This window comes from Gobio gobio (assembly GCF_949357685.1).
Source record: "Gobio gobio genome assembly, chromosome: 17".
NCBI classification, from domain to species: domain Eukaryota; kingdom Metazoa; phylum Chordata; class Actinopteri; order Cypriniformes; family Gobionidae; genus Gobio; species Gobio gobio.
Window position 1 is genome coordinate 5,351,116 of NC_137110.1, and position 13,774 is coordinate 5,364,889.

General features: G+C 35.6%; 1 protein-coding gene across 1 annotated transcript in view; it reads left to right on the plus strand.

Annotated features, from left to right (window-relative positions):
* Positions 1-13,292, plus strand: part of rims4 (regulating synaptic membrane exocytosis 4) — a 56,525-nt gene extending 43,233 nt beyond the window's left edge. The window contains exons 3-6 of the mRNA XM_079841647.1: positions 3,387-3,499; positions 6,988-7,089; positions 7,409-7,548; positions 12,674-13,292. Coding sequence (XP_079697773.1) covers positions 3,387-3,499; positions 6,988-7,089; positions 7,409-7,548; positions 12,674-12,892 — 574 coding nt within the window. The 3' untranslated portion in view covers positions 12,893-13,292. The remainder of the gene's footprint in view (positions 1-3,386; positions 3,500-6,987; positions 7,090-7,408; positions 7,549-12,673) is intronic.
* The last annotated feature ends 482 nt before the right edge of the window (positions 13,293-13,774 follow it).

Genomic DNA, 13,774 nt, shown 5'->3' on the forward strand with positions numbered 1-13,774 from the left:
ATATGTTTTTAATTAATATAAATACAGATGAAAGGTGTGTCAACTAAAAAATAATGACTATTTAGGTTTCCTGAACACTCATCCCATCTGCCATTGGTTGGTCAAAACAGATAGTCCCGCCCCAAACTCGCACCATTGGTTGAGCCAATGTTGTTGTGTCAGACAGTTTATATAAAAAGAAAAGTGTTTTCAATCAACTTACAAATGGCTCAGTTTTAGTGAGAAGTCACATAAAATAACAACAATAGCCACATCAAATTTGCCCCATTTCAACTTCTATGTGGTATTACATCTTCACACAGAATGTAAAAATACCTCATGTCAACAGAGCAGGGTGGTTATGTTTGGCTCAAATAAGCCCCCCTTTCTCCTCTTTGGCCCAAGTGCCCTTTTTTCTTGCAGTAGGAAACACTTTTTCCACCACCATCTGTTTTTGTATCTAAAATGGATCTTGTTACAAAAAATTGGACCTAATTAATCTGATCCAAGCACAAGTGGCTGCCTTCTGTTCGCTGAAAAAATATGAAAAAGCTACGATAAGCAAATATGAGCTTCTTTACTTGTGTAGAACAGATAACTGAAATTAAGTCCATTTTAACCTAAGAGGAAAAAAAGAAAATGAGAGGTTGAGAATCATTTCATAAATGAGACAATCAGGTAAATTTTTTGACAGTATACTTCAAATATATATCATGTATTCATATATTTAATTATGAATAATTAATATTATTTTTTTAAATACTAATTCTATAATGTCACTTTAGAAATACAACTATATAAATAAATAAATAAATAAAAATCAATTTCAAATTACTTTAAAAAAGGTAAACATAGTACAATGTAACAATACGATTTGATATTAATTTTAGTAAATGTTAGTAAAAAAAAAAAAAAAATGACGTGTGCACGTTGCACATAGAAAGAGAACGTCTGCGCACATCCAAATAAATGTATTTTAAATGCAAAATTGATTTTCGTTCGCTCTTAATACTTTATTATTTTACATTTCTAAGTAAAACTCAGTTCACGCGCGTGCGAAATGCCCTTTTGCACGCTCAAAATATGATCTTGCACGCGCAGAAATGTGCCAGAAACGTAAGCCCATAGACCCGCGGATAGAACCGCAATCCGCACATACTCAAGAGTCCTTACATAAAAAATGTCTTGTGTAAGTGATTTTGATTAAATGATTTGCCTCGATGATTTTTTGAATTCGAGTAACTCTAGGAATCGTTTCAGCCCTACAACCTTGTTTCGCCCTTTCAATATAAAAGTCTTTGTTATTGACTTATTAAACTGCCATCTAATGGTGTAATAATGTAACTTTCACTGAAGTCAAAAATCACAATCACTAACGGACCCTTTCTCAATACAAACACGGCATGTTATTTATATAAAAAATTATAAATTGAAAAATAATATTTAAATAAACAGTATTAACCATTATAAAAGTATAAGTAGTTTGTACAATCGGAAATAAACAAGCAAACAGTTCAGTCAAAAGTACAAAAGCAACGCTAGTACAGGAATGTCAGTTAAATATAAAGTTATGAAACTTTGTCCCATATCCAAATGGATTTGCACTGGAAAAAGTAGGTCTAACAGATTAATAAGACCAAAGATTGCCCACTTGATATACCCAAAATGAATAATATCTTGTGTTTAAACTATGCACATAAGAGCCAGTGGCAAATTCCCGACGGACTGGCCGAGATGAAGCTGTGCTCGCGGGTACATGAGCTCAATCTCTGAAAACGTCTAAACAAATTGTCAAATATGTGCTATGTAAGTCGCATATCTAAGTCGCATATCTGAGGTCTAAATAACTACATTCTCACCTAAAAAACATTCCATGACACATTAACAGTAGTATTTGTAAAATTATGACACTCAATACAAATGGTGGCTCTCAGCCAATCAGATTCGAGAACCAGAACGAACTTGTACTGTATATATATACAGTACATACATACTTTAAATTGTATATTTAAGACTAGTTCATTCAGTCATAAAATACATCAAGTAAACACTAGAGTTGTGCTATACCTTTGTATTTTTGCTTTAAATGTTATTCAGTTAATGATATTGTGATTAGTATTGGAGCTTGTTGGTTTTTTTAAGGCCTAGAATTATTTATTGAAGAATATTGGGGGGGTAAAAGTAATCAGAAAAACATTTCCGGAAACCAACGCTGATGAAAAAGTGGCCAGTCACTCTTGTGCTATTAGATAAAGGCCAGGCCTCCTATTTCAAGGGGTCACAGGGGTGAATATGACATGGAGCATCGGGCTCATCTCCGAGAAACACATATACTGTTAATAATGAATCTTTGGCCGCATACATCTCAAATAGGAGCAGGAAAGCAGTGTGATTATGTGTGTCTGTGTTGGCTTTGCTCCAGTGGAGCACTCTGCACTATCAAAACAGAGCTTCACCATCAGGCTTAAAGGCTGTCCATCTTCATTACATAAAAGAGAAGTGCCTTCCATACACCGATCCCGTCCAATCACAGAGCCATGCCATTATCGGTCCAGCCATCACAGAATAAAATCAAAACTCTTAATGTCCGACATACATGTTCATCTAATGTGAAAATTTCATTAGCATCTTCAAAGCCATCACAAGCAACACAGATGGCGGACAGCATCAATCTGTAAAATGGAACAATTTGTTAAATTCTGAAAGCCAGATATTTTTGACTTTAAAAAGAGAGTGCAAGCGGAATATAAAATGAACAAATTGACTGGAAATGAACTCGTGTTAATTAACCAAATGACAGAAAGTAGTTCTACATGCTTAATTTAGGCTGTCAATAAAGTGAAATATATGTACTCAAAGCACTGAAAAACGTCTGCACTGAACTATATATTAAATACACACACACTGATCAGGCATAACATTATGACAGTTGAAGTGAATTACACTGATTATCTCTTCACCTGTTAGGTGGGTGGGATATATTAGGCCGCAAGTGAACATTTTGTCCTCAAAGTTGATGTGTTAGAAGCAGGAAAAAAGGGCAAGCGTAAGGATTTGAGCAAGGTGTTGACTTGGCCTCCTAATTCCCCAGATCTCAATCCAATTGAGCATCTGTGGGATGTGCTGAACAAACAGGACCAATCCACCTCGCAACTTACAGGACTTAAATGATCTGCTGCTAACATCTTGGTGCCAGATACCACAGCACACCTTCAGGGGTCTAGTGGAGGCCATGCCTCGATGAGTCAGGGCTGTTTTAGCAGCAAAAGGGGGACCAACACAGTATTAGGAAGGTGGTCATAATGTTATGATCGGTGTAAATATATTCTGTCCAGCAAAATATGTGGCTGACAAAACACAGCGAATGCAAACGCTCACAGTAACACTGCCCTGTTTTCTTCCTTTAGTCTGAACTACAGTGGAATGTGTTTGGCATCAGATGCTCAGTTTAGTGACTTTCTGGATGGCATGGGACCGGCTCAGTTTGTGGGGAGACAGACGCTAGCTACAACTTCATTGGGTGAGTGCACTTATACATCAGACAACTGATGCTACCTCACATCTTAATGTACTACAGGTGAATAGGCTAAAATGTGTTCTTTTGTTAAGATGATAATAAAACTGATGTATTATCCTAATACACACACAGACATATATTACTTGACATTAACACCTGCCAAATGTGTGTGTATTTCAGCAGTGGTGTGTAACACAGTCACTCCTTCTAGACACTATGGCTTGTTGAATTTTATATACAATATATACATTTTTCAATTGTAGTCTTTTAAAAAAACATCTGAAATAATAAGTGCAATATAGTGTTGTAAAAAACATAGATTTTTTCAAATCATAATTGATACAGAAATATCTGAAACGCTTCCAATACTCCTTTTCCACAGAATAGACACTCGCTCTCTCATCTCTCCGACAGTGTGTTACACACAAACCCGCCTCCCCTCACTCACTCGTTTCATTTGCTCCGGATGAATAGTTATTACTGCTTACAATGCTAGTTACAGGGCTTGAATTTTGCTGTATATTACGCATTATTTTACTCAATCCCCCAGATTTTGAGTTCACACTCAAAGCGCGCGCACATAAAGCCGCCTCTCAGTGCTAAATGGAGTTCTTTATCGCTGATTATTGCGTTTAAACAGTCAAATACACACAAAATAATGTCAAAATGCGGGTCATGATTTTGCCATTATGACATGTATAGGGATGTGAACCTACACTGGTCTCACGGTTCGGTTCAATTACGATTATCATGCCATCGATTCGGTTCAATTCGATATCACAATGCACTGCATCCTCATACAATTTTGTCAGTCAGTTATATGAACTGAACCTTTAATTTTACCTGCTCAAAGAAAACACGCTTCTTGAATGTATCAAACAAAACTCATGTCTGGGCACAGAAGACAACAGGAGCGTTAGGAACAAATAGAAAATACTAAAAAGCCACTTCAGGAGGTGGTCTGCGCTCAATACAGTCAAAACTAAAGTCTAAATGCATCTGGTTGTTGAAACCACATACGTAAATTTGACTCCTCGCAACAATGCTAAAAAAAATGAACGTGTGAGCGTGTTATGGGCTATTGACCAGATATGACAGCGCTACTGAAGCACATTGCTGCAGACGAGCAGCTGTATCTCTTCATCAATCAAACACACAAACTACCGAAATTAAAATTGCAGGTGCTCAACATATAATCATATTCATTAAAAGTAAAGAAACTCAATGATCTGACCAGTGCTTTTGCCGCGCGCTCTCCTATTGCGGTCTTTGATATCAAATGATGATCAATAATTTCAACTCATATCTGTTGTTTTCGGTGACGTGAACTCCAATAGATCTGCATATAGTGCGGGAATTGAATATTGGATTTATATATGTTTTGCGGAGATACATTTATGTGACCAAATGTAAATGAAATCGTTTTGATAAATCAGATAGCTTTGATTTACACACAATGATTTACTCGTGTGTTCTCCAGGTCATGCTTACCAGGTTGTTCATAAAAGTCGAAATGTGCCCAGATGTCGTCTTTTAAAGTTGTTGGAGCATTTTAATTACTCTCACTCACGTCTCGCCTCCCTCTGCCATTGTATGCCACCGCGACAACACACGTACGTGACAAATGACGGCAGAAAAGAATCAGTACATTAGAATCGGTTATGGTCTATTACTGAACCGATACCGAATTGTCCTCGCCTGCATCGCAATACATCGAAGAAACGATTAATTTCGACACCCCTAATGAGATGTTAGACACATTTGAACATGTAACCCAACCCCATCCCATCCCAAAACCTACCCATTTGTGTGTTATATGATATAAAACACAGGATATAACAGGCAGATACGACCTTATGCACAATTTATTCAAAAAGTACAAATATTCCAAGTGTTCCGAGGCCAGACGATTGATTGGTGTGAAGAAAATCCCCAAAAGCGATCAGCGTCTCCGTTTGCCGAAGACCATGCACAAAAATTGCGCCCAAAGAAATGTTACGTCAGATTTCATAGAGAAATTGCATTGGCTCTTGTATGTCTCGTGACCAATTGCGTCATTACGTCAGCTTTGATTGTAAAATGTCATTGGCTCTCGTGTGTCTTGTGACCGATCATGTCATGTTAAATAGTCGGTGCATTATTTGAATGAGAGCGTTGCGTTCATGAGTGGCGGGCTCATCATTTCAGCGATTAAAACATTAAGATCAACTCTGTTCTTTACATAAAGATATCGTATGACTTCAGAAGACTGGAATGCAACATGAGTTAATACTTTTATACTGTTTTGGTCAGTTTTTACAATAAATACCTGTGGCTGTGACTGTACTTTTATTTGCCTGTTACGTGTTTTATATTGTTGAGGAGTGGGTAGGAGTGGGGTTAGTTGATCCAAAATATAAAAGTAGCCTACAAAGTAACATAAAATCATGTCTGCTTTTACAAATGCAAAGAATTAAACGTGTCTTGATCTGACGCATTGGGCAAACAACTGAAATCTATGGAGTACCCAGTGCGCGTCGATATAGTGACGCCTAGGGGTGCCTTTAGCGTCTTCATTGTGACACGAAAGGCACTTGGCCATGCTTCACATTTTTGACGCCGTGGGAGTGAGAATGGGTCGAGTATTCACGTAAACACAGTCAGTTCTGTTGTAAGTGAATGTAAACAGTTGAGAAAGAAAACGCATGTGTAACAGTGTAATGGATCCGTGCGTCAGGTCTTAAAGTGACAGCAGCCTAATATTCCTGCTGACAAATTATGAGATAATATAAAAAATATTCACATGGCAGTTTTTCCCCATGGTATCGATGTCAAAATTGTGGCCAGTGAAAATGCTGAGTGGCTAGTACATCTTTTTAAAAGCTCAAGTAGCTGGTAATTGTCAGAGCTGCTTGTTAAAAGGCTGTTTAACAAAATATTCCATTAAATAATTGGAAATCAGTATGTATCAAAATAAACATGTTTTTCCAACTTGATGCTTCTAAAAAAAATTCTATTGTAAAAAAAAAATTCAATAAACCTCGGACAAAACCTTTATATAAGTAAAGAAGCAAAATCTGAAATTAGGTAATTGAAAAGTTATTTCACCGGTGCAGAATGTAATTTCAAGATTGAATGCTAACCAGTGCTTATTCATTCTCAAATGTGAAATAAAACGATAGAAATCAAATAATTATGATTACCAAGTAGTGTAAATAAAAACAACACTTGTTCTTTGGGTGGGTGTGCGTTTGCATCTATGTTACTCTATAGCAGCCAATAAGCCAAACTGCTGTATCGACCAGTCAGCATTCAGGACTGGAACTATACGTTTATAATCAATGAAATAGCTTTAAAAAAAAAATACAAAAATTACCATTTTTTTGTAATTTGTAAGTAAAATATATTTTAAAAAATGGCTAAGATCAACACAATGCTATTGAAAAAGGAAGTAATAGTCACTTGTATTCACCCACGTCACACTCTTTAATGTGCGTCTTGATGTTTTGCAGGAGATGTTGAGATCGGTCTGATGGAGAGGAACGGGCAGCTGGAGGTGGAGATCATTCAGGCTCGAGGACTCATCATGAAGCCGGGATCTAAGGGCCCTCCAGGTGATTCTTCATCAGATAGAACCTGACGTACTGAGGGATGAGCCTGATAGAACGATTAGATTCATTTAGCCAGAGGACAGAACTCACTGAAAATGTTTATAGATTGGTTCACAAATACACAAGCTTCTCTTAGATCCAATCTGTGATTGTTCTCTCCTTATGTGGGCTTTCATTATCCAGAGGCGAGTGTGTGCTTTGAAAAATGAAGGGAAATTGAAGAGAGTCTAAATTGGTGGCTCTTCTGGCTATTCAAATTGATTGTCATTTTCAAGGATACAGTCTGAACTCTTATATTTTTTGTTTCCTTCCTCCTTTTCAGCGGCCTACATTAAAGTGTACCTTCTGGAAAATGGCATCTGCATTGCCAAAAAGAAGACAAAGTCTGTTCGGAAATCGCTAGATCCCCTTTACAATCAAGTCCTGGTTTTTTCAGAGAGCCCGCAGGGAAAGGTTGCACAGGTAAACTAGATTTCTACCTTTTCTGAAGGATGAATTAGGGTTGCTTGTGCAAAACTGACCACATAGGGGTTTTTACAAAAGTGCTAACATTTAAAGGATGTTCAAATCTCAAACTCTAAGGGCCCTATCATACACCAGACGCGACGTAAGGGGTTTTTGCTAGTTTCAGCCCAACACAGTTATCATTTTCACATCCAGTGCCACGTTGTTTAAAGAGCAAATGCACTCGTGCCCATCTGTTCACCCATGGGCGATGGTCTGAAAACCAGGTGTGTTCAGGTGCATTGTTGGCACGTTGCTAGTTTGAGGAACTGAAAACGACTGCGCCATTGACCAACACAAACCTGCTCTAAAGTCAATAGCGCTGTATTTATGGTGTTATTTAAAGGGCGTTAGTAACAGTGTTGTGCAAGTTACTTCCAAACTGTAATACATTATAGATTACTTGTTACGGTTATTTAAAAGTAATTTGTTACCTTACAATATTACTGTCTCAGAATTGTAATGTGTTACATTATTACTGTATTACTTTTGAGTTACTTTCACCAAAATAACTACAGAAGTAGAACTTAACATTTTAAAAATGACAAAATGTAGGTTACTAGAGCATTTTAAATCCAGTAGAAGGTGATATAATAATGACTGTGGGCTATCCTACTAACAATATAGCATATAATTGGCAAAGTGAAGGCTCAAGACAATGCAAGAAAGGATGAATCCCAAACGATCCAAGTCTGTTAAAAGTATGGTAGAGGTAAAGTGATTATCTGGCAATATCTGGGAATAGCTTGGGTCTATTCATATTAGACACAACAGAACTAAACTCGAATGCCATGACAAGATGCACATCTGTTCTTTATATTGTTGTCATTATTTTATTCTCTTTAAATTCGAGAGGTTCTCAACACAAAACCGTCATGCACAAAGTGCAAGAGATGTTTTTTTTAATTGCTAGTGCTATTTCGCGAAGTCGATAGTTTGTCTGTAGTTTTAGACAAAGGTTGCATTGGACTATTACGTTCTTCTTGTCCTTATCTCTGACAAACTCGAAGTAATCCATCTCGCGAATGTACAGTCTTCTTCTGCCATCTTCATGTACCGAGTAAAATATTACTGAAAATTGATTAGTAATGCCTTACACTACTGCGTTAGAGCAAAAAGTAATATGTTACTGTAATGCATTACTTTTGTAATGCGTTACTCACAACACTGGTTAGTAATATGCACAGCGCACATACACTCAGCTTATTACACACACAGGGACGCGCAGCAGCACACACACATTTTCAAACATTAAAAATAAAAGGATTCCTCTCTGGAGAAGCGTTCAGTCTTTCCACTTGCAAATTCGTCCATATAAAGAGTGAATCCGTCATGGTTAGGGTTGGGTATCGTTTGAATTTTACCGATTCCAATTCTGCTTATCGATTCCGATTCTTATAGATTCCTAATTTTGATTCCAAAAGAGTAAAAAACACATTTATTATTATCTTTTATATTTTGGCCAATATTGCAAAACATTTAATTGTAGCTGAATACCATGAACAAAAATCAACAGGCTAGCAACTTTTGCCTATGGTTTAAAAATACCATAGCAAAAAAGAAAAAGAAAAAAAAAAGCCCAATATAAATGTCAAGCATTATTAAAAGACAAGTAAACACTCAGTAATTAAAAAAGAACAAATAAACAAATTAGCAAATCGCAACAAATAAATACAATTGAACACAGGAATAAACATAGGTACAGAATCTAATCTAAAGTAAAATAACACAGCACTTTATTGATAAAATATAGGCTATACATTACAAATTTAGTTAAAAGTTATTCTGTCTAGAACAGTAAGTGAATTTTCGCATCTTTTGTTGTTTGCTTAACGTTATCATAGAGACGGCATCAAGAAAATCTCCCGTCAACCACATAACCGACTGTGTTTTTTGACATTGTTGTGTGTATTTGTCCATTCACTTGCTTTGCAAAAAGACGAGGAAGAGAACTCGGTTCATTATCACGCACTATTCATTCACTATGAGAAGCCGTTCTGCGCGCATGTGTGTGTGTGTGTGTGTCTGCAGCACAGGAAACAGCGCACATGTGTGTGCAGCAGTTAAAAATCACAATAAAATGCGCACACAGTAACCGATAAGCAGAATCGAAATGCGCATTTCTTATCGAATTGCCGGTTCTGGGGAATTTGGAACCGGTTCTAACATGGAACCGGTTCTCGACACCCATCCCTAGTCATGGTGCAAGCGCTATGGCTTTTAAAGGAATGGGAGATGAGACTCTGATTGGTTTATTGCACGTTATGCCAAAAACACACCCATGACTCATTAAGAGACTAGGGACAACCCTTTTGGATCATGCACCTGGCATGCAGGCAGTTTTTTCATCATTAAACTAGAAAAAGTGGATTAAGACACGCCCCAAGTGCCCCCATGAGCTCAGATCATTCAAATAGGGCCCTAAGAATTGCTACTTACAGTACCTTAAAGAACTGCAGCATTAAACCAGCAAACTAACCCTAGAATACTTGATTTTCTTAATGCATTGAACATTGGGCTGTCAAGCACTTTAAATGCATCTGTCTGATTGTTTTTTTTTAAATGTCAAAGAAAACCGTGATTATAGGCTTTAATTAACAGCAAAGTTTACCCACGTCTTTTCCAATTTGGTATAATTTCTCTGTTGGTGATGTGATGAACGATCATTTCTTATACATTCTCTCCATCTCTTGTGAACTGGCAAAGAAAAAGCTATGAAGTGAATGCTTTATTCTTAGCAGTGGAGAAGGAACAGGGGAAAACATTTCATATCTCTCCTAATTATACATTTATCTAAGGACAACAATTATGAAAGCCTGCCACAGCAAACACTAAAGGTTAGAACAGACCGCGGGATGTTCAGGGAGGGAAAAACATCTTTGCATGTGTTTATTCACTGATGTGCAGCGTCCTCCATTATTATGTCATTAATCTAAGGGAACATTCAGATTGATGGAGGCCACTTGCTTCCTTTTTTTGAGATTATTCTTCAAAAATGTTCACACATTCATTATCATATTTGGGAATTCAATTATTCGGTTTTGTGCTACTGAAGATGGATGAATCAAAAACATGTCCGCATTATATTACATTACATCACAAAAATCACAAGAAATAACAAAGAAATCGTGTTTTGCTTAAAGAAAATGTAGCCTATTTTAAGAAACGTTTGCAATGTGGCATTATTTTCATGAAAATAAAGCAATTTCTCATCACTGTAATAAACATGATGTACTATTTAAGTGGTAAAGGCTGATTTAAATGTAAAAACATTGTATTACAGTAATTCTTAGGTAATGTGGTATAAAATACAGTAATGAGAATGTGATGAGAATTCACATTAGATTTAGTTATTAACATTTTCATAAAAATCTTAATGCTCCTAAAATATGCTAAGTATAATTACTTTTAATTTTGGGGTGATCTGGACATAAGATTAATGAAACTAACAAAATATGATGAATTTAGGAATGACAAAGATAATGTACATTTCAAATTGTGAGATTCAGTCAGACTAATGAAATAAACAACAAAATCATGAATCATGATTCATTCAAAATGGATAATTATGAATTATGAGGATTATATACACATTTCAGATTTATGAATTACAAAGATTATATATTATCGCCCAGATTAATGGAACAAACAAAAACTCATGAATTAATGAATTGAGGATTAAATACATTTCAAATAGTGATAGTATTAGTCACCATTTTCATTATGAATCACGTATGAATTTGTATATAATCCTCATTTTTCAAATTGTGAGATGTACTCAGATTAATGGAACAAACTAAAAAAAAACCTTTATGAATCCTGATTAATTCAAAATTGAGAATTATGAATTTATGAATTATAAGGATATTATACATTTCAAATTGTGAGATTTACTCAGTTGAATGGAACTAACAAGAAATTATTATGAATCATGCATAATTCAAAATGGAGAATTATGAATTTATGAATTATGAGGATTAAATACATTTCAAATAGTGATATATGGAACTAACGAATTTCATTATGATTACATTTTAAATTGAGAATTATGAATGATGAGGATTATATACACATTTCAGATTTATGAACTACAAAGATTATATACATTTCCAATTGTGAGATTCACGCCGGATTAATGTTTATGAATTAAAATATGAAAAAATCATTATGAATTAATGAATTGAGGATTAAATACATTTCAAATAGTGATAGTCATCATTATCATTATGAATCATGATAAATTCAAAACAGACGTATGCATTTGTATATAATCCTTATTTTTCAAATGGTGAGATTCACCCAGATTAATGTAACAAAACAAAACACATCATGAATCATGATTAATTCAAAATTGAGAATTATGAATTTATTAATTATGAGGATTAAATCCTTTTCAAATTGGGAGATTATTCACCCAGATTAATGGAACTAACAATAAATTATTATGAATCATGAATAATTCAAAATGGAGAATTATGAATTTATGAATTATGAGGATTAAATACATTTCAAATAGTGATATTATTCACCCTTATTAATGGAACAAGAAATTATTATGAATCATGATTCATTGAAAATGGATAATTATGAATTTATGAATTGAGGATTAAATACATTTCAAATAGTGATATTATTCACCCAGATTAATGGAACAAGAAATTAATTATGAATCATGATTAATTGAAAATGGAGAATTATGAATTTATGAATTATGAGGATTAAATACATTTCAAATAGTGATATTATTCACCCTTATTAATGGAACAAGAAATTATTATGAATCATGAATAATTCAAAATGGAGAATTATGAATTTATGAATTATGAGGATTAAATACATTTTAAATAGTGATATTATTCACCTAGATTAATGGAACATGAAATTATCAAAATGGAGAATTATTAATTAATGAGTTGAGGATTAAATACAGTTCAAATTGTGATATTTACCCAGATTAAATGGAACAAACAAAACATCATTATGAAGTATGATCAATTAAAAATCTAGAATTATGAAACTTATATAAGTACTGTACGGTTGATTGTTCCATATGATAACTAATACTTCCATCTCTCATGAACAGGTCATTGTTTGGGGAAACTACGGCCGGATGGATCGCAAATGCTTCATGGGCGTGGCACGCATCCTATTGGAGGAGCTGGATTTGACAAACATGGTGATTGGCTGGTACAAGCTTTTCCCCACCTCTTCTATGGTGGATCCCACAATGGCGCCGCTGATTCGACACTCGTCACAGCTCTCTCTGGAGAGCACCGTGGGGCCGTGCTGTGAACGCTCCTAAGACTAACACCTCAACTAGATTTATTTTTCTCTGGAAGGGCCCTCACGGCCCCCGTCCCACGAGTGCTGGTTATGCATGACTGCGGCACTGGAACCCTCTGGAATGTTCTAGAATTTTCTCCCGAACAAATAGACCTTCTGGAATATTCCAGAATCGACCACAGAGGAAATGCTCTTTTCCAGCCTCCGAGAAAAAGACTTCAGGACAGACAAAGAACGCAGACCAAGCGTCTGGGCTTTACTTTAGCTTTCAACACATTAGCTTGTGATGGTCCGTATGTCTTTCAGAGGAAATGTCCTCGAATTAGAATTGATTTCCAGAAAACAGGCCAATGTTTGTGGGCGCTGCAACGGATTGATTTCTATAAACGGATGGGTTTGTGCAATATGACATCCAATAGAAAGAAGAATGTATCGGTAAAAAAAAAAAAGTGCGGGTTTGCATTCACTATCTTGCGTAATTAACAATACAGGAATAGATACACGTCTTAGTGTGTAGTTTGAAAAGAGTCAATGTTTGTGCTTCATGATTTGGTTCGCACACGGACCTTTTTCTGTCCGTACCTCTTCTTTTTCGTCTTTCTCATTACTCAACAGTGCCAATGTTGCCAGCAAGTGGCTTTATTTGTGTCTATATTCAGTGACTAGATGCTTTATGAAATCAATAATCTAGGCAGACACAAAATTAAAAAGAGAGATGCTAATTTTCCACAATTGAGGTAACAGTGACATGTCACTGTAAATTTTTATAGGTGTGAGACACTTGAGTAAAATAGGATTCTAGAGTGCTTATGGAATCAAAATTATATACTTACAGTTATAACTCCGGTAGTGGCCAAGAGGTTTTTATGGCTGATATCTAGAGAGCAGAGAGATAGAAAGC